At 49.0% G+C, this 23,731-nt stretch overlaps 2 protein-coding genes, 1 long non-coding RNA gene and 1 pseudogene across 3 annotated transcripts; all 4 read left to right on the top strand.

Moving 5' to 3' along the window:
- Positions 1–5,309: 5,309 nt before the first annotated feature.
- LOC120695587 lies at positions 5,310–12,113 on the top strand (annotated as a pseudogene).
- Positions 12,114–15,239: 3,126 nt separating this feature from the next.
- LOC120694523 (alcohol dehydrogenase-like 2) lies at positions 15,240–18,761 on the top strand. The gene is made up of 10 exons (XM_039977670.1): positions 15,240–15,403; positions 16,300–16,436; positions 16,683–16,729; positions 16,820–17,151; positions 17,233–17,315; positions 17,396–17,471; positions 17,574–17,638; positions 17,725–17,820; positions 18,134–18,295; positions 18,395–18,761. The coding sequence occupies exons 1-10, from the start codon at positions 15,367–15,369 to the stop codon at positions 18,533–18,535; spliced, it is 1,176 nt and encodes a 391-aa protein (XP_039833604.1). The 5' UTR covers positions 15,240–15,366; the 3' UTR covers positions 18,536–18,761.
- Positions 18,762–19,012: 251 nt separating this feature from the next.
- On the top strand, positions 19,013–22,614 carry LOC120694524 (cytochrome c oxidase subunit 6b-1-like). The gene is made up of 5 exons (XM_039977671.1): positions 19,013–19,176; positions 20,832–21,113; positions 21,182–21,264; positions 21,340–21,421; positions 22,250–22,614. The coding sequence occupies exons 1-5, from the start codon at positions 19,141–19,143 to the stop codon at positions 22,301–22,303; spliced, it is 537 nt and encodes a 178-aa protein (XP_039833605.1). The 5' UTR covers positions 19,013–19,140; the 3' UTR covers positions 22,304–22,614.
- Positions 19,183–20,534, top strand: LOC120694525. Its single transcript, XR_005683517.1, has 2 exons — positions 19,183–20,286; positions 20,327–20,534. It is a non-coding gene; the product is annotated as an uncharacterized LOC120694525 (long non-coding RNA).
- Positions 22,615–23,731: the final 1,117 nt, after the last annotated feature.

Here is a 23,731-nt window from a genome sequence, read left to right as displayed (position 1 = left end):
TTTTAAATAGTTTAGCTTGTACATGAAGTTTGAGTCCCAATTCATGATTAGAACATGAGTTAAAAATTAATCTTGTAAATATGATGTCTGTTTTGTTTATTTTCTCAGAATTAATTATGTATAGATAAAATCATGAAAAATTCCCAGTAGCTAACTCATCACTTTTTATACGTACTGTTAAAGTTTGACCTTCTTTTATACTCTGGTCTAACCTGTATAATTCAATCTTGTTCTAGGAGTTGTCTAATTGCATGAATTGTTCTGGATAATTGGCAACAAGTTTTGGGATGAATTTTTCAGGATAGCTAGTTCTGTTTACCTTCTATTTGGTGTATTTTTTTGTTGAATTTACTACTGTATGTGTGATAAGTTGTTGATTTATTAATAAACCATGATTTACTTGTTATAGGAAACCACTTCAACTTGCTTGGTGAAGTTAGTATAGTTCTTTTGTGCTGTTGATCATGATGCCTTGGGTAGTTAGAATTGTTAGTTAACTACTCTATAAACGATTGCCATGGGATACGATTGTTTGCTATTTGTTAGACTACAACTTTATCGTGAAGGAAAAATAATAACACCTAAATCGCTAAACAACTCGAAACTGTGCATTCTTACATATGCATTGCTGCATTTCATTTAGGTACGATAGATGAACCACGTGAAAGATGTGACGTTGAAGCCGAGCCAGAAGACGGTGAATGGTGGACACGTCTAAAAGATGGACGGATGGATCCCGATGTGCACGACCGAAGGAAGATGCTCGTTGAGCAATTCTCCTCTAACTAACAATGACCTAGTGTTATTCCCAGGCAAGCCCCGGTGCACATCCTATTATTTGAAATTATGATACCTATATATGTATTTATTACTTGTGCATTACGTTTCGGGAGTTGATTGGAACCCTAGTTGCATTATCCCTAGGTTTCCCTGAATTATACTAGCATGTATAGGACGATAGAAACACTATGCTTAATAGTTCTCGATAGAAGTCGAGTGCCTTCTTGCACTCGCGAGATATAGGATATTTAGAAGTCGAGTGATTTCCTGTCACTCGCGAGCTATAGGGCAAAAGTCGAGTAATTTCCGGTTACTCGCGAGATTTATAGTTATCTTTATATTCCAGTATATGAGATATGAAATACAATATGGAATGATTGGAAATTTGAGACCGGACGGGGGAATGGTGATGAGATATAAGTATGGCAACAGGACAGGGTTCCTGGGTGTCTTAGCCCCGTCTGAGTCGATTGAGGACCGTACCGTTATTGGCCCTGCTGATCATGTTTGAATTGTACTAACTGCATGCCGGGAGTAGGAGGTAGTCGAAACCGGTAAGCCTAGTACTGCCTTGCTTCGAAAGTACAGGAACCCGCACCCAACTCCTGGGGTAGTTGAGTAGTCGCGGAGAAATGGGGATGCATATGTTTACTTTTGGTGGTCTCACGTTGAGCTCGGCTGACCATATGTCGTTGGGCTGGTTCCTGTAGTTCGAGGCGGGGAGGGGAATGGTTGGTCCGTATGGTCCGACGGGGCTAATACGTGCCGTGTTGGTTAGGTCCACCTTGCAAGGTTAAATCGGATCGATTCGTCGTCAGTCGCTCTCGGACATGAGCACCTTGATCTCCGAGTCACATCGTAGTAAGGAAATGAAACGAAATGGTATGATACATGTTGATGTTGTTTAATCAATTATGTTTTCACATTGATTGTTATAGATCTGTAAATCAAAGATGTGTAGCAATTTTATAACTATAATTTGGAGCTAAAATTTTGAAATTAAGGATCTACCCTTAGATGTTTTTCTACAAATAAATCCACCAGCCAGAAAGCTTTGCATGTCTAGATATGTGGGCTAAGTATACCCAAAAGTCGGGTAAGTCTTGCTGAGTATTAGTATACTCGGCGTTTGTTGTTTACCCTGTTTCAGATATAGAAGCTAACCCGGATTCGCATCAGTGGGCTCGATGTGACGTCCTCACGTGTTCATAGTTATCGTTTTGTTTTATTTTATTGGTTCTCAATCAAATTTCCTTCTCTCAGGTCATATTCTCTTCCGCTGCTGTCATTTATTTTATGTAAATTCTAAATTTAAAGCTGTTTTGTGAATATTTATGTTATCATCTATTTTTGTGAAATTATTTTATGCTGGTACCGTCTGTGCTCGCCGTTGCGCGAGACTTCTGGTGTGTTTCGATCGGCCTGTGGGTTGTAAACAGGCTGTCAGGTTATATTTAATTAAGCTAATACGACTGATGCGTTCAAATGATAGCCATTACGCTTAATTAAGCTGTTTAACTTGGCGGTTCTGTCACATTGCTCCCTCGGTGGAGCAGAAAACCACGGCGGGCGTCGTCGTCGACGACGGTTTTGTTCTCTTTCGGCCGCATTCGCTGCACCGGCAAGCGTCGCCGGCCCGGCGACGGCAGACCAGCAGGGGCAGCGTCAATCGAAAAGGCCGACGCGTCGCGGCTCGCCGTGCCCCGTGGACCATGCCTGCCCGAGACACTGTCCAGAGCCTAGCGCCGCCCATCATCCTATCAGAAAGCGACGAGCGATCTTTTTTGCATCCGCCGTGGTGGCTGTTGAACCGGTCGACGGTGGCCGCGACCGTGGGGACGGACCTCTCTTCTCGGAGGAACAGAGGTCAACCTCACCCCGGGATCTCCCATCTCACGCACGGACAGCTCGTTCAGTCCTCGTTCTCGCCATGTGTGCTGTGGTGGCGATGTGTAGCAGAATAGCCGACACGGTGTCTCCATCGGTCGACTGCTTGGTAACAGGGTGAAAAACGCGGGGAGAACGCCCGGCGAGAACTAAGACTGGGTCGACCGAAAGAGACGTGCTACTATACTTTTCACGGGCCCTCCGAAGGTTACGAGGTGGCGACCGGCCGGAGCCGAGCTCCTCCGCCGTCGACCCGGCTGGATCCAGGCCAGGACACAACCTGCCAGCGGCTCCCGGGAGCGAAAGCGGCTGGGCTGATAGGGACAACCACTGCTGACCGCGGGAAAGGAATATATGTCCAGGTTCCGAACGACTGCCACCGGCCACCGCACCGGAACGCGGTTTCCATTCCACCGCCGTGCCGACGTCGTCGTCGTCGTACCAGGCGGTGAAAGTGAACCCCACGCACGCGCCGGCGAGAGGCGCGCCCTGGTTGGCCCAGCGCCTCGTCCTTGGTTGGAAATAAAAGGGGAGTAGAGCAGACCGGCCTGGTTGGTTGGCAGCGCTCGCGCCGCGCCGCGCGGTGGGCGCCGCGCCTGGCGAACCAACTCGTGGTCGCGGCGCTGCACGCGGGGCCGGTGGCGAGTCGCTGTCCGGCTGGGGCCCGGCGGGGAGAGGCCCCTCTCTCGAGCGGCGGCCGGCGGGGCGGGGTCGCGGTCGTGCCGTGCGCTTGCTGTTTTCTTCTCCGTCTACCTGCGGTCTGGCTGGACTCTGATTTTCCACTTCCAGGGGAGGGGAGGAAGGTGCGCGGATGGCCGCGTGCGTGAGAGGGAAAGGGGAGCGGTCGCCGTCGACCGTGGGCGGCGCTCGGGGTCGGCCGGATTAGCTAGCGTGCGACGTCACTGCCTTTTCTCGGCTCGGAGCTTTTGACGAGGATAACGTGATCGTCGCGTCTCGTGTTCCTCAGAAACCTCGGAAAGACATCCCCCCAAGCACAAGAAAAGGGAAGGTCGTGTCTTGCACAACCCGGGGACAAGAAAGGCCGAGGCCCAGGTTAAGGCCCACGACCACCTTGAGGATGATTGGGCCCGTCATGCTAGAAAGGAGTAAAGGCCTTTTAAGGCGTGCGGTTTAACGGGCCCGTATGAATAGTACTGTGTATAAGGCATTGAGGCTAACCGGCCCTCTAAACATGCTGCAAAGGTCCTCACTCAGTCCTCTTAAACAAAGAATCATAGCAAGTGGCTATTTTTCTTTCTCTTTTTTTTTTAAAAAAAGATATATTTCATTACTTAGAGGCACAATACAGATATGGGGCACAACATGCCCCAATCAAAGTTGTGGAGTGCACTTTGCACGGTTCATTGAGTATAATGCACAATTGCTGTGTAGGAGAAAAAGCAAGAACTAGGAATTGATGCTTGTCTTGCCTGGTTTTGCGAGCCTGTCAGCCACCTTGTTTGTGTCTCTACTCCCTATTGATTTTGATGATCGAGTGTTGCATCTCTTCAGTGATTTCTGTGAACTCAGCAATAATTGGCCGCAATGACCAATGATCGGAGTATTGGCGCGATGATCTCCTTTTAGTTGCAGTGGCAAGTATTTCATTGTCTGTGAGAAAGTTCACCACCTATGAGTTTAGTAATGCAGCAAGCTTTGCACCTAGTAGCAGTGCCCAACCTTCTATTTCCAACTGCTCTAAGAGGCTAGGAATTGCAACTTGAAAAAAGTATCCAGAGGATAGTGTATGCCTCGAGGAAGAAAATATGAAGACTCCAATCTCAGTTTGGTTATGACGTGGGAGTTGTTGCACACATACTCAAGCATTGCAGAACACTCTTGGACCATTAGAGCAACTCCAGTAGGGAGAGCAAATGGGCTGCTATATAAAGATTAAGTGGACATCAAACATCAATCTCCAGCAGGGGGAGCAAATGGACTGCCATTTTGGTAGGCCTTCCAAATTTCTCCCCCCCCCACCCTCCCAATTTGGTGGCCCTCTAATTGGGCTGCCAACTGTGGGCCTTCCAAATTTCTCCCCCCACCTTCTAATGACAGGTCGGGCCTAGTTGTCAGTTGAAAAAATGGAAGCCCAGTTTACTCATCCTGCTGGAGTGGAGGTCCATATTTAGGTGAGTAAAATTTAGAAGTGAGTTTTTAAATAGATATTTTTTCACCCAAATTTAACAGCCATACTGGAGTTGCTCTTACAAACGGGAGGAAGAAAAAGAGGCGCGGGAGGAAGAAAATTAGGTACGGCCATGCGAAACTTATATGATGCTTTAGCTGCCAATCAGATTGGTAACAGTCCCTTCTCTGCATCTTACCATGACTATATAACCGGCACGCAGCAGGCACCAAGCGACGCCTTATCGCCCACCAACAGTACCAACCAGGCAACCACCTCCTCTCCGATCCAACTTCCTTTGGCAATGGAGCAGAACAGCATCGCCAGGCCGATCAGATGCAAAGGTACGTGCGAAATTGTTTAATCTGCACACGCAGCTGCATCTCTGCGCATAGCCTGGACGGACACTTGCTGTAGTCTCGCCTCGACTCTGAACGCCTCGCGATCGTCGCGCAGCGGCTGTGTGCAAGGCGGCTGGGGAGCCGCTGGAGGTGGAGGTGGTGCCTAGGCCACCATGCATGCATGCTCAGCAATTTCAGCAGCTTGTTGCAATTAATGCTGCTGGCCCTGCCAACAAGAACAATAGATCAATAGTCAACGCAGTGCCCACCTAACCGTTTTAGGAATCATATAATCCTAATGCCATAAACAGACAAATTAAAAACCGTAACACATTTAGTCGTAGTCTGTTTGGCCTTAAGCATGCATGAACACACAACGCAGCATCAGAATCTGCCTTTTCTTCATCTGAGAAGCACAAGGTTTCTGTCCCTGGACTGGACTTCCTTTTGTGCAGAAAATTATTGGGCGCGAGGTGTGCTGATTGGCACGATACTGTGTTTCTCCCTTTTTTGCAGGGTGGCCCGAACATGTTTCCGTGCATCCTGGGCATGAAGCCGTCGGGTAAGAAAACTACTATATCATAGTGTTCGGAAGTTTCACAGGCCAAGTAATAAACAATGTTCAGATTATGGAGCTGTTAATTGGACATTAATTACCATATTTCATTCCAGTGTGGTGGAGAGCGTCGGGGAGCAGGTACAGGAGGTGGCCGTGGGCGACACGGTGGTGCCGGTGTTCCTGGCGCAGTGCGGGGAGTGCGCCAACTGCCGCTCCGCCCGCAGCAACCTCTGCTCCGCGCTGCCGAGCCGCCGCGGCATGCCGCGGGACGGCACGACGCGCTTCTCGCTGTAACATCTAGCCTCGCGGATAGTCCGTTTAGGGGCTGCGGACGGTCCGCGACAGGTCTGTTTCACCTGCTCCATGACCGAGGATCGTCGGTCGCCGCCACGTGCCGGCCATCGAGCTCTTCCCCGGCCACCCCGTACGCCGCATTGAAGGCGAGCTCATCCTCCTCCACCCACCCGCGCCCACTCCCCCACTCTCTCTCTCGGTTCACCTTCCCTCTCCCTCCCGACGCCATGGATGGAGCTTGAGCTCCTCCCATCCGCCGGCCGATTTCGCGAGCTCCCCTCCATGGATTTCAAATCCACCGCACCGGAAGCTTGACCACCTCCCTAGCTCCCTCCTCAACCCCTCCAACCACAGCCACAACCCCCACCTCGCCGGGAATCTTGGATTCCCCGGCCGCCAGTTCGAGTTTCGCCCAAACTCGATCTCGCCGTGGAACTCCATCGTCCGGCCACCGTTCCTTCCGTCCAAGGGCTCAAATCGACTGTAAGTGAGCCACTCATGCTCGTGCTCCCCTCGTTCCTCCACGTTCTTGTTGTTTCCACGCACGTTCACGATGATGTCGTTTTGACCGCCACGGGCCGCACGTCGCCGCCTAGGTTAGGCTTGAGTTCCTCGCGTGCATCACCAATGCCCGTGCGCGCCTCGTCCAGTAGATGGTGTAGTGCTAGCCTCGCCATCGGCCGGGCCGCCGTCGGCGGGAACGGCGCGCTGCGGCGCCACGCCGGCCTCACTGGTGGCGGCGCGCGGTATCAAAAGATAGGAATCGCGGACGGTCCGCCTAGGAGGGGTGGACAGTCCGCAGGTCAAGTTAGAAGTTGTCCAGAGATGATGTGTCTCTGGTGTTTTCGTAGAATTGAACTGCGGACGATCCGCTATTGGAGAGCAGACAGTCCGCCGTTGAGTTCGAAATTTGTCCAGAGACGATGTTGTCTCTGGTGGGTTTCGCAGGGTTGAACTGCGGACGGTCCGCTAATGGGGAGCGGACGGTCCGCCGTAGAGTCTAGCATTTTGTCTAGAGACGTTATTGTATCTGGTGGAATTGGCAGAGTGAACTGCGGACGGTCCGCCAAGGAGGGCCGGACAGTCCGCCGTAGGAAGTAAAGATTTGTTCAGAGGCGTCGTTGCCTCTGGTGGGTTTGCGGAGTTAAACTGCGGACAATCTGCTATTTTGGAGCGGACAGTCCGCCGTATAGGTTTGAAATTGTCCAGAGAGGTAGTTGGTTCTGGTGGGTCTGCAGAGTTGAACCGCGGACGGTCCGCCACTTGGGTGCGGACAGTCCGCAGGGCATTTCAGTTTGAAGTATAGTAGTTGCATCATTGAGCTGCACTCAATTATTTCATATGCATTCGTGTAGCATCCGTCGTGGAGGACGTCGTGTTTGAGGTGATTGCGGCACCGCAGGAGCAGCCGGAGCAAGCCCAGGAGGAGAGGCGAGAGAACCGGCCCAAGGCCCGCCTGACCCTAGCTCTGCGAAACAGCCCGAAGGCAAGCCCTGGTGCATGTCCTACTATTTTAAATTATGGCTCAGTATATATAGATTTATTACTTGTGCATTACGTTTCAGGAATTGTTTGAAATCTTAGTTGCATTATCCCTAGGTTCCCTTGGTCTTATACTAGTATGTGTAGGTCGATAGTACTGCTACGCTTAATAGATTTCGGTAGAAGTCGAGTGATTTCATGTCACTCGCGAGCTATAGGATAGAAGTCGAGTAATCTCCTGTTACTCGCGAGATATAGGATAGCTTTATATTTTGGTACATGAGCTATGGGAATAATAATGGAGTGAAGGAAAATTGAGACCGGACGGGGAATGATGATGAGATGTAGGTATGGCAGCAGGACATGGTTCCTAGGTGTCTTAGCTCTGTCTGTGTCGATTAAGGACCAATCTGTTGTCGGTAGTGCTGATCGGGGATTGAATTATACTAACCGCATGCCGGGAGTAGGAGGTAGTCGAAACCGGTAAGCCGAGTACTGCCTCACTTCGAAAGTACAGGACTCCTTCCCACCCCTTAGGGCTAGTCGAGTAGTCGCGGAGAATTGGGATGCATGTATTTACTTTTGGTGGTCTCTCGTTGAGCTCGACTGACTATACGCTGGTGGGGTGGTCCTGTAGTTCGAGGCGGGGAGGGGAATGGTTGGCTCGTATAGTCCGACGGGGCAAATGTGTGCCGTTTTGGTTATGTCCACCTTGTAAGGTTAATTCGAATCGATTCGCCGTGTCTCGCGGATATGAGGGTCTTGATCTCTTTGCTGCATCGTAGTAAAAATATTAGATGGTGAATTATATTTATATATATATATTGTTGAAAACCTTGAATTATTATGATTGCTTCACCTTGTGTACAATAGTTGAATTGTGCAAATATTAGATTTGAGGTTAATCTATATAGAACCTGGAGCTAAAATATTGAAAATAAGCATCCACTTTTAGATGTATTTCTGCAAAATAAACCACCAACCAAATGACTTGCATGTCTAGATATGTGGGCTATGTATAACCCTGGTCGGGTAAGCCTTACTGAGTATTAGTATACTCAGGGTTTGTTGCCACAATTATTTCAGGACACCCGGACGTTGACTTCTGTCCCTGCTGCGTTAAGTTCATCCGTCGGGACGCAGCGGGATGGAAGGTTGTGGAGCCAGACGCTTAGTTATGAATCTCCCTAGGGTGCACTCTTGGTAGTTGTAGGCCCTCCCTCTATTCGAACCTTAAATTTCGGTTTTGTAAAGTTTATAAACTATGTATGTATTAAAATTTGGTTTGGAAAACTTAAAGTAGAGTCTTGTGTATATTGTTGTATTTTCAAATATGTGTCGTACTTGTACCATCTGCGCTCACCTTCGTGTGGGACCATCGGTGTTGTTTCGATCGGGACGTGGGTTGAGAAAGGATCGTCAAATTAAGCCATTAAACTAATGCGTCCGATATGTTCAAATAACAACCATTACACTTAATTAGAGTTTTAATTTGGCGGTTCCGTCACACTCGCTCGCCGCCACCGGCGAGCCTGTCCACAACTTCCTGTCCGTCTCCAGCTTCGCCGAGTACACCGTCGTCGACGTCGCGCACGTCGCCAGGCTCGGCGGCTGCGACGACGCCCTCCCGCCGGAGAAGGCGTGCCTGCTCGGCTGTGGCGTCTCCACCGGTACGGTACAACTGCATGCTCTCGACCGAACAGCTAATTTTCAGCGCGCAACTCGTGCTGATGCCGACGCGTCCACATGCAGAGGTTGGTGCGGCTTGGAAGGTGGCGGCGGTGGAGCCCGGCTCGACCGTGGCCGTCTTTGGACTGGGAGTTGTCGGGCTAGCGGTAAAAGACAACCAAATCTTCTGATAGCACTGCTGCGTAACACTCACTTTTTTGTTTTCGTGTGGACTTTGTTGCTTCGAGTGCACTCCGACGGATCGATGTTGTCGTGGTGTGGTAAACCACAGCCGGGTGGCGGAACGCATCCGTCTAAACCCAGAGGGTGAATACTCGGAAGTTAGCTAGGACTAGTTCGATCTCCTGGAAGAACACGATGAACACAGCCGGTTTAGAGTGGTTCGGGCCGCCGGAGCGTAATACCCTATGTCCACTGTGTGCTGTATTGTTTGAGTCTGGGTGAGCTTTGGTGACTCTGCTGCTGAGTCCAGCGTGAGTCTGTGTGTATATGTGTTCTAGCGGGCGTGCTCTCCCTTTTATATGTCCAAGGGGAGCACGTACACTGAGCGGGGCCCCGACATGTGGACCCGGCGATGTATTATAAACTACACTTTGACCTTCAATGCCTTAGATCCGGAGATCTTGTCGTCGGCTTCCGTGCGTAGCTTCTAATCAGGGATGGTCTTGAGCTGTCCTGTCAGAGTAGAGTCTAGCCTCTGCAGCAGCGCGTCGAGGTCATGATGAAGCGCCGAACTACTGACTCAGTCACTGTAGCAGCGTGCACTGTTGCTCCAGTCAGTAGCTGGTCATCATGACTCGTCGCCCATGCGCACGGCGCTGAGTCTTTAATGCTTGTCTTGGTAACTGACGAGCCGTCTCGGTAACTGGAGATCCACAGTGTGGACTGACAAAAGCTGCCCCGTGCCCAGATGCAGCAGAGCCCGCCTCAACCACTCGCACTTAATGCGGGTGGGTGAGGGAGCTTCCAGCGGAAGGCTTGCGCCCGCGCCCGCGTCTGCGTGACACGTGGCGGCTCCGGACTCCTCCCGAGCAGCTAGCTGAGCCGAGAGCTCACGGGATCCGGATAGGCACGTGGAGGTCCCGGACCCATCTGCGAGAGTCCGGATGGCACGTGGAGGTCCCGGACCCACCTGCGGGGGTCCGGGTCTGCGGTCACAGGTGCTGAGCATTTCCACTTCTGGGACACGTGGTGACACCGGACCCGTCCCCGAGCGAGAAGCGGGTCCGGGACCGTTGGTCCAGTGAGATGGAGTCGGACCCCAGGAGTCTGGCTGCTCAGCTCCTTAGGACGTAGTTATGGATAACTACACGAGTCTTGGCATAGTAGGAGTGGTTATCCCAGCAGCATAGTACCGACAGATGTTATCGCGCACCGTCTCTAGCTCGAACGATATAGATGTGGCGACTGACTCTAGCTCGATCGATATAGATGTGGCGACTGACCTTACTGTCCTATGTGTTTGTTGACGACGGCGACTGAACGAACGGCAGGTAGCGCAAGGGTCCAAGATGCGCGGGGCCACGAGGATCATCGGGGTAGACCTGAACCCTGACAAGTTCGAGATCGGTAATGCCAATTTAATTGCTCTACTGTCTTAATAGTTTCCTGGCAGGTAGAGGTAGATCAACATGCATGAGTAGATCGACTAGCTAGCTAGATCACGCCCACCGCTGTTCACTCGGTGCAGGCAAGAAGCTGGGGGTCACCGAGTTCGTCAACCCGAACGACATCGGAGAGCAGACCGTGAGCGAGGTCTGGAATTAATCTCAAGTACCAATTAATAACGCACCAGCGCATTAGCGATGCGAGCAGCAATTGATCGACAAACCAACTGATCTACATGCATGCGTTTGCAGGTCATCAAGGAGATGACGGGCGGCGCAGGCGCCGACTACTGCTTCGAGTGCATCGGCTCGGTTTCAGTCATGGCGGAGGCCTTCAAAAGCTCCCGGATGGTACGCAGCCGTCGGTGTCAGAATCTTGTGCAGTGTCAATGCAAAATGCAAGTGACCAAGCAACTGATGATCTCCTCCTTTGGGTATCGTCCAGGGCTGGGGGAAGACGGTGGTCCTGGGCGTGGACGGCAGCGCGGCGCCCATCAGCATTCCGTCGTTCGACATCATGAGGGGCCGGTCGGTCGTCGGCTCCTACCTCGGCGGGATCAAGCCCAAGGACGACATCCCCGTGCTGGCAAAGAAGTGCCTCCACAAGGTGACCGCCGGCCACCACTTCAAATCACATTTGATTTGATTTGATTTGATTTGGTTTGGTTTGGTTTTCCCCTATGGCCCCATTTAGTTCCCAAAATTTTTCCTACAGTAGCCGTCACATCGAATCTTTCGACACATGCATGAAGCATTAAATGTAGTTGAAAAAAATAACTAATTACACAGTCTAACTGATTAGTACGAGATGTATCTTTTAAGCCTAATTAGTTCATAATTAGATATTATTTATCAAATAACAACGAAACGTGCTACAGTGACTTTTCACCAAACTTTTCGCGAACTAAACGCGGCCTATATTTGTCGCTTTATTTTCTGCGCCAGGAGCAGGAGCTGGAGCTGGACGAGTTCATCACGCCCCGGATGGGCTTTCGACGAGATCAACCGCGCGCTCAACCTGCTCGCGCAGGGCAAGTGCCTCCTCTGCATTATCTGGATGGACGACGGCGCCGCCAAGGAGGACGGTGCGTGACGTGCTGGGAGGTCGCGCTGACGCAGGCAGGCGTGATTACGGTGAAAGCGATCTATGCTACCGTGCACCGTGCCAGTTCTTTAGCTGATTATGGTGTTTGCTTGCTTTGGATGTACCGTGACTGCGACCACATATATGATGATGGTGAAAAGCACTGTAAAAGCTATACTGCAATAAGGTCGAGGTGCTGACTTACTGTTAAGTCCCTAACAAAATTAAATATTGTTAAGAGGCTCTTCTCGAGTTTTTGTTTTGACAGAACTTATTTATCTTTTAGTTTAGAAATTTAGCATAAATATGTACTTAATAAAAAAAATAAATAGGTTCCTATCGCAGTGGATAGTCTACACAGATGACACCTTCCATGGACAATACTGCATTTCTCGCTCATTGAGGAGCATGCATGAGAAATTATGTGGTAGACATGCTAGACGATGTGGTAGCATGTACTCCCTCCGTTTCAAATTATAATTTATTTGATCTTTTTAACCCCAAATTTGACCACTCGTCGAACAAATTCTTAAATAAAATGAGTGGTCAAATTTGAGATAAAAAAGTCAAACGAATTATAATTTGGAATGGAGGGAGTACGCCACAATATCAACTGCTCATAATGGTCACTCGGTGAGAAGTCCTCCACGATCTCAGTTGTTAAAGTTACAACTAGGTTTTATGCCTAAAATTTAACTGTAAAACCTACCACTAAATTCTAGAAAATAGTAACAATAAAACAGGCATCCCTAATTACTAAAACAAACTATTAGTAAGCACTGCCAAATGGCACTTAAAAAACACAACTTATATTACACGAGTAATGCCTAAGATCTGGTAAAGTAAAGGCTCTCAAGTATTAATCCTAGGTCTCACTGAATTTGGTGGCTTTCTTCTCACAGTGGCACCTTTGCTCACCTTTTGGATAGGCAATTTGAAATCTTGCTGTTGCAAAGAGCGATCCATACGTATGGCCCGTTCAATCTTCGAACTTTTCATTTTCTACTATACTATTTTAAATGGAGAGGCCTCTCCATTTAGTCTTAAAAGGAGAGCTCTCAAACTTTCTTGGAAAGTATAATCCCACCAGATTTCCAAAAAGGGGAAAATGTTATTTTTACCTAATAATTTTACAATTCAATGTTAAGAAAGTAACTTTGTACTCCATGAAAATTACAAAAAATGTAACTTCGTAGTACATTAATGTTAGAAAAAATAATTTTTCTTATATGTGCCTGCATTATTAAGAAAATTAACTTTTATACTTCGTGAAAGTTAAAGAAAAGTAACATTGAAAAAGTAACTTTCTGATTTGCGAGAGAAAGTAATGTGCCAATAGTATGTATGATAAGAAGTATCTTGTGATTACTTTATATGGCAGAGAAAGAAAGATTTATTTTAAAAAAAGTAACTTCACTACTCCGAGCAACACATATTCAAGTGGCAATAAAAGAAAACGCTAGGTGATATCAGTGGCGATGCGGCACACTGGATCATATGCTAGCAGAAGAGATACTTATCTTCTATGTTTTTTGAAAAAAATTGATTTTCTAGATTTCTGCCCAACCGCTCATCATTCACATGATTTTTAACATGACTAGTTGGGATGCATGTGCCCAGGCACGTGTTTGAAACTAATTGTACATCACCTCTACAGGAACCTAATGTACTCCATGTTATGTTATAAGAATTTCATCAAGAATATAGCTAAGTGGACAAATCAATAATATATATCTCGTGTTAGTGAGCATCAAATGGGTAGATAAAAAATCTATACAACTATATTAACTTCTCGAAGTTATTCATTACGGCAGACGTGCCCATACACGTGTTTAAAAGAAAAGTATTTTTTGTTAAAAAAACATTACCCATCAAGTCAACATCCAATAGGCAAAATTTAGAAAGCAGGACTACAAAATTATATTATAACAAATAAAAAATTATATCTATAAAAAATAATAAGCAGTAACATAATAAAGGTATACACGAGTTCTTTCAATAGTGGGGAATTTAAACTACAACCGACAATTGTATACACGAGTTCTATAAAAAACAATAGGCAGTAATATAATTATATTATAACTACAACCGACAATTGTTTTTTAAAAAGATGAGTTTCTGGCTTTCTGCCCAACCGCTCATCATTCACATGAGTTTTAACATGATTGAGGCGCTTGCTAATGCGCGAGAGCGCGCTAGGAGGGAAACTAGCAAGCAGTTTCCGGCAGCTGTATACTATCCCTTTTCGGAAATATGTTCTTTCCTTTTTCGGTTTGCGACACTTCCACGCTCACGCACGCCATTGCACATGCAGTCAGTGGCGGAACCAAGATTGAGTTGAACCCCGGGCCGAGTTTTAAATATAGTTGTGACAAAAACCAGACGTCGACAAACTCATAGTTCAAAAGATACACGAGAACATAATGGAAGTTCAAAAGATACACGAGAACATAATGGAAAGATAGAAAACATACAAGGAAGAAGCAAAATATTTATTAATACACTACATGCAGTCACGGGTGGCCCGGGGTGTACATGCAGTCACGGGTGACAAACTTGAGAGGAAGAAGCAAAATATTTATTAATACAACAAAGAAAATTCTATATACAACTTTTCCTATAAGTAATTATATAAATAACTTATGCAATATAAGCAAAACTAACCAAGAAAAGAAAAAGATTATATATAACTTTTCCTACAAAAAAGTTGTGTATATAACTCATGCAAAAGAAGCAAAAGTTATATATCTGAGAACATAAGTTATGCATATACATAACTTTTCCACTATATATACAATTTTTCCTATAAAAATTATATATATAACTTATGTAATATAAGCAATACTAATCAAGAAATGAAAAGATTATATGTAACGCAGCAGCTTCTGCGCCATCTAACAAGAGTTGTGAGAGGAGGAGAAATAGAAAGGGAAAGAGGAGAACCTGGATCCGTGTGAAACGGAAACCGGATCACGTGGATCTCGGGTGGGTCCTCATGCGCGGGGCACGAGTGGATAGTGTTGGAATGGCGGTTAGGCTGGGCTGGGCTCTCCGTGTGACTCGCTCAGCTGATGCGCCCCGCGCGCCACCGCGCGCCACGCTCGCCGTGTGACTCGCTCAGCTGATGCGCGCCGCGCGCCACGCTCGCCACCACGCGCCATGCTCGCCAGGATCACGCACACGCCGCGCGCGTCTCGCGCCTGCTCGCCGCGATCTACGCGCCCGGCACGCACGCCGTGCGTTGCCTGTAACCGAATGTGTATTGTACAACTATATACCCATTCATGGGATCAATATAAGTGTGGTTGATCCAAAACTCTTTCTACAGATAGGTCGATCGTTGGAATTGCTGCTAACGATCAACCGCTGAATTGGACTTGCGCATGATTGTTTGGCTAGTAGGTACAGTACGCAGCAGTTGTCCAACTCCGCCAACACCAAGCAGACGCACACGCACCTCGAGCGTGCTAGACAGAGCTGCGGCTTCCTGTGACTGCGACTGCGAGGCCGCGACGATGGATCAGAGCACCGCGAAGCCAATCAGATGCAGAGGTACGCACACGGCATACCTGCCTCCATCCCCCATCCCATGCTCTTCCAAGCTCCAAGCATAAGCAGCGCCCCGCAGTGGCGAAGCCAGCCCAGAAAATGACCTAGGGCAGACATCTACGATAAAAATTTTGCACGGCCAGAACGAGACGCCGAGGCTTGCTGCCCGGTAGCAAGCGCCCACGTCAGCGGCGCACGGGATCCGCTGTCGCCACCGATGGGTGCCGAGATGAGGCTGCAGGACGGACAGGCGCGGAGTGGCGTCGCGCAACGGCAGCGACGCGCCAACGTGAGCGCCTGAGCGGGACTGTAGGGGGGTAGATGGTGAACTGCTGAAATTGGCAGCGGCATATGGTGGCAAGAAGATGTAGTGCTGGGTTGGGACGCTAGGTTGAACCACTTAAGAGGCCGCAGCCCACTCGACCTCGCGTTCGGAGGGCGCCGCCGCACCGTCATGAGCCCCTGCCGGAGTTGAGAACGGGGGATATCGTCAGCACCCACGAACCGGAGGAAACATCTACTATTATGGGCCACCGCACCAGGAAGCCTAGTGTTTATCTTGGCGCGAATGAGTTCGCTAGATGTGCCTGCCCGCACATATCAGGCACAATCCATATAAACACAAGAGAGTCGCTAGTTAAATACTAAGTGCGTGCGAGGAGGAAAGGTATCAAACAAATTGTATGAACTCTTACTCTTTTCTCAAGTAACATGTTATGCGAAACCAATTCCCTCTTCTCTTATGTTCTTCCTATGTTTTTCAGATCCATCCTTCTCATTCTCTGCTACCTTTACTGTTAACAAATATACTCTAAATCTCACCTGGAGAGACTTAGGGCAGCCGCCCTGGCTCGCCCTAGTGGTGGCTCCGCCACTGGCGCCCCGCGATCATCACGCAGCGGCGGTGAGCAAGGCGCCGGGGCAGCCGCTGGAGATGGTGGAGGTGGAGGTGGCGCCGCCGCGGGCGCACGAGGTTCGCGTCAAGATCGTCTGCACCTCCCTCTGCCACACGGACCTCACCTTCTGGCGCATGAAGGTACCGAATGCCAACAATAATCCACGCCAGCCATCTGTTGATTACCTTTCTTTTCTAGGATGTAAAATCAGGGGCCCGGGGGAAATAAATAAGATACAAAAAAATCAACGCTTAAGTTCTTCGGGCTACCCTCGGAGTTCATCGCTCTACTGTTGAAATCTCTCCTGCTGATGCAGTGATGCGGAATGTAGTTTCTCAATTTTGTTAGACACGGACACTAGCTGTTTCTTCTTCCTTCTTTTTCAGGATTTTCCTGCCATGTTTCCGTCCATCCTGGGGCACGAAGCGGTCGGGTAAGACGACGACGATCCTTTGAACACTTTGCATCAAAAGTCAACTGAACTGAACTGGTTGCTGGCACGGCATGTTTTCTCGTTCCCCAGCGTGGTGGAGAGCGTCGGGGACCATGTGGAGGAGGTGGCCGCGGGCGACACGGTGGTGCCGGTGTTCCTGCCGCAGTGCGGCAGGTGCGCCGACTGCCTCTCCCCCCGCAGCAACATCTGCTCCGTGCTGGCGCACCGCCCCGGCCTCATGCCGCGCGACGGCACCACGCGCTTCTCGCTCGCCGCCACCGGCGAGCCCGTCCACGGCTTCCTGTCCGTCTCCAGCTTCGCCGAGTACACCGTCGTCGACGTCGCGCACGTCGTCAGGCTCGGCGGCGGCGACGCCCTCCCGCCGGAGATGGCGTGCCTGCTCAGCTGCGGCGTGTCCACCGGTGCGCCGCTCTCTTTTAATTTCGATCAGCTGTGCCTGCTGCAAGCCTGCACCTCTTGCTGATGCCGACGCTTCGATGCAGGGGTTGGTGCGGCTTGGAAGGTGGCGGCGGTGGAGCCCGGCTCGACCGTGGCTGTCTTCGGACTGGGCACCGTAGGGCTGGCGGTAACCACCAGCGAATCTGCTTGAACCTAGCACCAGCTCACCCCTGTTCATCATGACGGCGATCCCTGAACGAACTGCAGGTAGCACAGGGGTCCAAGATGCGTGGCGCCAAGAGGATCATCGGGGTCGACTTGAATCCGGACAAGTTCGAGATCGGTATGCCACTCGACAATTGCCCTTTCATTCTCGGTCCAGGTCCTCCAGGAACGCCAGAGCTTAGAACACTGGCATCACTCTGTTGTGTTGTCCTTTTTGCAGGAAAGAGGCTGGGGGTCACCGACTTCATCAACCCAAATGACACCGGGGAGAAGAATGTCACTGAGGTCTGATTCTGAACCGACGCATGCAAATGCAACTCTGTCTATCTTCAGCAGTGATAACCAAAGAATTCATGCCGATCTCCATCCAGGTGATCAAGGAGATGACCGGCGGGGGCGCCGACTACTCCTTCGAGTGCATCGGCTCGACTTCAGTCATGGCGGAAGCATTCGAGAGCTCTCGGATGGTACGCCGGCTCGTGCAGAGTACTGTACATCTAGGGATGCAAATTGGTAGTATATTTTAGATGCACCTCCAACTCTCTTTAATTCAAAATTCTGTACTACTTTTTCAAAGTGAAATTCTACCTTAAAAAAATAGTACAAAAGGACTGGAGGTGCACCTAAGAGTTAGCTTTTTACACCCCTACGGGACTACGTACATCTGGCACCTCGCCATGCGCGGAACCTCGTGCAATGCCAAGTGACCTAGTACTGGCCATGGTGGCTTTCTAGCGCACGCTCTCTCTGACTGGTAATTCGGCACGATGATGGGTGCAGGGCTGGGGGAAGACGATCATCCTGGGTACGGACGCCGGCAAGGCGCCCGTCAGCATCTCGTCGTCCGCCATCAAGCGGGGGCGGTCGGTCACCGGCGCGCTCCTCGGCGGGATCAAGCCCAAGGACGACATCCCCGTGCTGGCGCAGAAGTGCATGGACAAGGTAACCGATCGGTCAGCCACATGATTTCCCATCCCCATGGCTGGAGTCGATCGCATCAGAGCAGCATGGTTTTTGTTCTTCTCATGGCTCGTGCCCCAGGAGCTGGAGCTGGACGAGTTCGTGACGCACCGGATGGGCTTCGACGACATCAACCGCGCGTTCGACCTGCTCGCGCAGGGGAACTGCCTCCGCTGCATCATCTGGATGGACGGCGCCGAGCAGAAGAAGACGAGCTCGTGATGCCTCCGCCGCGCGCCGCGCTCGCGCTCGCGCTGGCGCACGCATGGCATGGATACCACGGTGCTGCCTGGTTTGTTCGTCTGCGTCGTTCGTGTCGTGTCGTGTCGTACGTGTCATGCCTTCGCACTGCTTTTGGCCTTCCCGTCGCGTTGTCCACGAGATGAAGTGAATCAAGTGATGCTCGTTCTGCTCGACACTTGTATAACATAATTAATAGTGCTGCTCACGGATTGACGTTGCTGTAAGTTTGTCCAAGTGACTGACCCGAGGAGAGCAAGAGCAGTGCCAGCGATTATAAAAAAAAAAGAAGTGCGAGGGAAAAAATCGCAGAGCTTCAATTAAGCCCAAGCTGGAAACAATGGAGGACATAGTGGGCCTCCATTGTATTTTTCCTCTATTTTTAGCCCAGACCAGTAGCCCAACCCAACGTTTCCAACACTCTTCTCGACTTCTCTCGTGGCCCAGGCACCACCGGCCGCCGAGGGTGGTCCTCTTTACCTTCTCGATGACGCCCACCCCATACGCGTCGATTCTTCCACCCACCGTCCCACGAGCTCGCAGCCGCCGCCGGGCTTCCAGAAGCTCCTTCAGCGCAGGGCGCCACCATGGCTGCGGAAGGCAAGGCTCCGTCGCTCGCGGAGGTAGGAAAATCTGTACCCCTCCTCCATTCTCCAGCTTGCTTTATCGTTAGATACGGCTTGTCGCGGTCGTTTCGATTTACGGGTCTCCCGAATCCATAGGCGGCTCGTGGACAGGGTACTAGTCGGATGAACTGGTGGAGATAGGTTTGTGCCGGAAGGGTTAGGTTTTGATTTTGTAGTTAGTTGATTAGGGTCCGGAGTTGGTCAGATCCGGGGGCTGGGGGCGGCCGGTATTTGTCAGATCCAGCGGCTCCCTTGCCCATGATTTCAAGGTGGCTCCCCACGACGTTGGTGGCTGGTGGTTGGTGACGGCGCGCGGCAGGACTTGCATCCACAACGTATTCAGGCGGCCGCTCCGGCCTGGTGGCTGCATCACGCAGGCCCAGGCCCCGAGAGGTACCCGCGCCCGCGTGGTTCGCTGCTGCGGCGAGGCCCCTCCTCCCCAATCGCCATGCAGGCTGTGCCCCCTTCTCCCAAGGCGGCCGCTCCGCTCCAACCGAGCGCCGCTACGCAGGCCATACTGGCTCGCAGGGCTTCACTAATGCGCAAGCCGCGGCTGGTGGTATATGGCTCCCTTGTTCAGGCCGACCTCGGTGGTGGCATCACCATCATGGTGTGGAGGTGGTGCTGCCCAGCAGGAACTCTAGGCAAAAAATCTTTCCTGATCTTGTGTCGGTGTCGGCAATGGTGGCCTTTTCTTTTTGCATTGTTTCCCCTCAGAGGCGTTGTCGTGGTATCTCTTGCGACCGTTGGTGGATCTTCGGGTGAAAACCTAATTCTAGCTTGCCAGATGAGGCGGTGACGGCGTCTTTGATGTTGTTTCTTCTTGGAGCGCCACCTTGGAGGTCCTTCGGTCTGCCTTTGTTACCTCAGCGGCATTAGACAATTCGAACATCAAGTTTCTAAGACGTTAGATGTGATGGTTTGTTGCTGCATTAGACTTCGCAAGAATGAAACGTGAACGAAGAAGATTGAAGAGCTTAGTCTTCTAGTTTTTTTCATTGTTTTAGAGTTTCTTTCATATGTTATTGAAATCCTCATTTGAGGTATAGAGTCAAGAGTCAACTCTTGTAACTCTTTGGCTGTATATATCCACATGTGGATATAGAGGTCCACATGTGGATATAGAGGTCCACATGTGGATATAGAGGCCAGTTTATCCTTTGTCTAAAAAAAGGCTCAGGAGTTGGTGTGATGATATTTTTTTACTTCAAGCAGTGTTTCAGCATAAAATCCTGTAAAATGAACTGGGAGTCATTTATGCTAGCTCTGCAGCTTCCTTGACTCAGTTTCTAGTCAGAAGCATTCGGCACATAAAACAGTTCTGTTTACTCCTAATTATGCATCACTTGCAAAAACTGAACTTGAGAGGACGCATATTATAAAATTTTGTTTGAAGCACATTTCATGTTTCTATTGTATCTGACTATCTGTTGATCATTTATTTGCACATTGAGGTGAGACCTAAAATCATAGAATGCTCTTAGAATGTCTTGTTGCTAAATGAGCCTAGGAAGTTCTTTTATCCTGAAGGCTGGTTGCCTTTTGGGGGGCACATATATTCTTAACCCAATTAAATTCTTTGTTGCATGTTGTTCCTTCTGAAATTCATCTTCCTTGATCACAACCATTGTTAAACTCCACGTTATGTGCAGGAGTATTCACTCCCACCCCAGGAGGTCCAATTGCAAAATCCATCTGAAGAGAAATCTGCTGCTAGCACTGTGGCTGAAGTTGTTCCCGAGAAAAGTGCTGAAACCCCACCAGCTAATGAGGCTACTGTTGTTGTTGAAGAAACAAGTGAAACTCCAGAGGTGAAGGAAGCCTCTGAGGAGCCAGAAGCTGAGGCAAGCCCTGCTGCTGAAGAAAGTAGTGAGGCTGCTGAAGAAAGCAGTGATGCCGCTGACGAAACAGCTGATGAAAAACCAGAAATTATGGTTGGATATTCCAACTAGCTATGAATAGTTGCATTCTATAAACTGCTACTGAATATTTATAAATGCAGATCGAGACAGCTCCAGCAGATTTTCGTTTCCCAACAACAAATCAAACAAGACATTGCTTCACGCGCTATGTTGAATATCATAGGTACGACTGCACTATTTCAGAAATCATTTGGGGTTTTTTCAACATTGATTGTAACTGACTATAATTTTGTAACAGGTGTGTAGCTGCAAAAGGGGAGGGTGCTCCTGAGTGTGAAAAGTTTGCTAAGTACTACAGATCACTCTGCCCAAGTGAATGGGTATGCATTCTTTCTCTAGTCACTATTTTCTATTGGTGTTGTTTTTTTAGTTTTACTCTGTGATAGTGAGGTGCTGATTTCAATGCATATGGACTAAGTTTGACTGATCTGCCTACTAGCCATAAATAATCTCAAGAGTTCAAAACTTCCACAAGATAGTGAACTCTTCCTGCGTTGCAATATATAATTGTTGCCTTTTGAACGCCTGAATTCTGGTGTTCCGGAATTACTATCTCATATGCTACTTTGGCCATGGACATTGGAGTAGGCGAGTAGCCAAAGCATCCCTGTGGTTAGACTGAAATCCATGGCATTGGGTCACTTTATGCAATTGGTCACTTGAGTTGGATGGTCTTTACTTCAGAGTTCATTCAGGGAGGAGTGGGACTTTCTGGAAAGCATTCTGTTGAATGCACCGGATATTCAGATTGCAGTTTTTTAATGTTGACTCAGAGTTTTGTCTTTATGCTCTGGTATATGTTTTTTTGCCTAAGCCCAATAATTTGATATTCAAGAACAAAATTTCTCCTACTACATTAATTTGACTTGTACTGCTACCATAAAAATTTAAGGCCTGGTCAAGATTATATGCTATGTGGAATGTTTTATATAATGCTTGTTTAGACTTTGAGCTTGGGTATTTTTGCTGCTGCCTTTGTGGTTTTTCTTCAGCTTCTGTTGTTTAGACTTTATCAAGCATAATTGTTCCTTTTTCTCCAGCTTCTGTTGTACAGATGTTTTTCCCCCCTTCTTGCAACAAAACTGGCTATTCTCACTTGTGCTACTGTTTCTTGATCAATTTGATGACACGGCTGTGATGTTTTGCAGGTTGAGCGTTGGAATGAGCAACGTGAAAATGGCACATTCCCTGGACCCTTGTAAAGCCGCTCAGCACCGAGAAAGCATGCTTGATCTCGCATCCTACCTTCGTTGATAACAACAGGAGACTTCATTTCCTTTTGGGAGACTTTTGACAAAATAAAGTGTTGGCTTATGTGCAAGGATTCACTTTTGAATTCCTTCCTGAACGTTCATTGGATCGTTCAAGGATTCATGGTCCCCAATTTTGATGTACGTGATTATATTATCTTGTCACTCGCTTGCTGCGGAGATACAGGATATGGAATAAACGAGAGCTTGTTCCTGCAGTGTAATCTTTCAAAGTGCTGTTAGTAGCATCTCACTTTTTTTTTTCCACAAGGTAATCTGCACGTTTCCAATTAAGAGAGCAGAGAAAGAGCTTACAAGCCCTTGCTGCCTTACATAAAGGTGGGAAAAGTGTTGAGGTATTGCACGTTTTTCTCGATTCATTGGCTCATCGCACGCTGCTGTACTGGCATGGTAAATTTGATGAAACGGTCTGCGCAGTCAAGGCAACTCCCACAGGCCAGTAGCCGGTCTTGTCGAACAAGGCCGGAGCCTACCGAAACCTGCCTGCAGCCTGTAAGCCGTAGCAGTTAACGCCAGCATGTGGCACGCAGCGCACCACTGGAATGGAAGGACGTTGCGCGCAGGAGCGAGATGTCAACTCCCTGATGATGCTGTTGGAATTCAGAGATTGATGGGTTGACGTTCTTAAGAAAGCTCAGATCACTAGTAGCAGCAACGGTGAGCGGCGTCGTTGGCAGATATATGTCCTGCTTCAGACATTCTTGTCTGAGGATACACCGGACCAAAATTATTAAAAGAAATATTTATCGCTAGAAAATTAGGCACATGTTTTTAACTGAAGCTCAGTCTCCCCAGAAAAAGAACAGAAGCCAGGGAGGTCTCAAGCACAAAAAAAAAGGACTAATGATATGCAAAACAAGCAGACGGGCGGGCGGCATCCTCTGCAAACTTGCATTATATCAGTCTCCAATTGTTGACACTACATCAGATCAAAAACAAATTTATGGCGGCTCTTCTGACAAACTGTTTTACTATAAGAACAAGGATACAACATGGTTCTACTCTCATATGGTCTCTTCGTCAGCAGCGGCGAAGCCAGGAATAGAAGGCAGGGGGGCTGGTGACCCTTCTTCCTTGCTCCCTCTATTTCTTCATTAATGGTCTCTAAAATTTTAGGAGGGTTGTGGGGGGTTCCATGGAGTTTTGACCAGTAGGGGGGGGGGTTCCATGGAGCCCCCTCAGCCCCCCCTAGATCCGCCCCTGTTCGTCAGCATTTATCTTGATGCCCTGTTTCCAACTACATATAGAGGCGCTGGTGCAGCCATCTAGCTCCAAAGCATGAAATGGAGAAACTAGTAACAATCACGGACGACTTTGTTTATCATTGCAATGGATAGGCTCATAGGCAAAGCAAGCTCC

Source organism: Panicum virgatum, chromosome 2K (genome assembly GCF_016808335.1).
Source record: "Panicum virgatum strain AP13 chromosome 2K, P.virgatum_v5, whole genome shotgun sequence".
NCBI classification, from domain to species: Eukaryota; Viridiplantae; Streptophyta; class Magnoliopsida; order Poales; family Poaceae; genus Panicum; species Panicum virgatum.
This window is presented reverse-complemented; position numbering and strand designations above follow the sequence as displayed.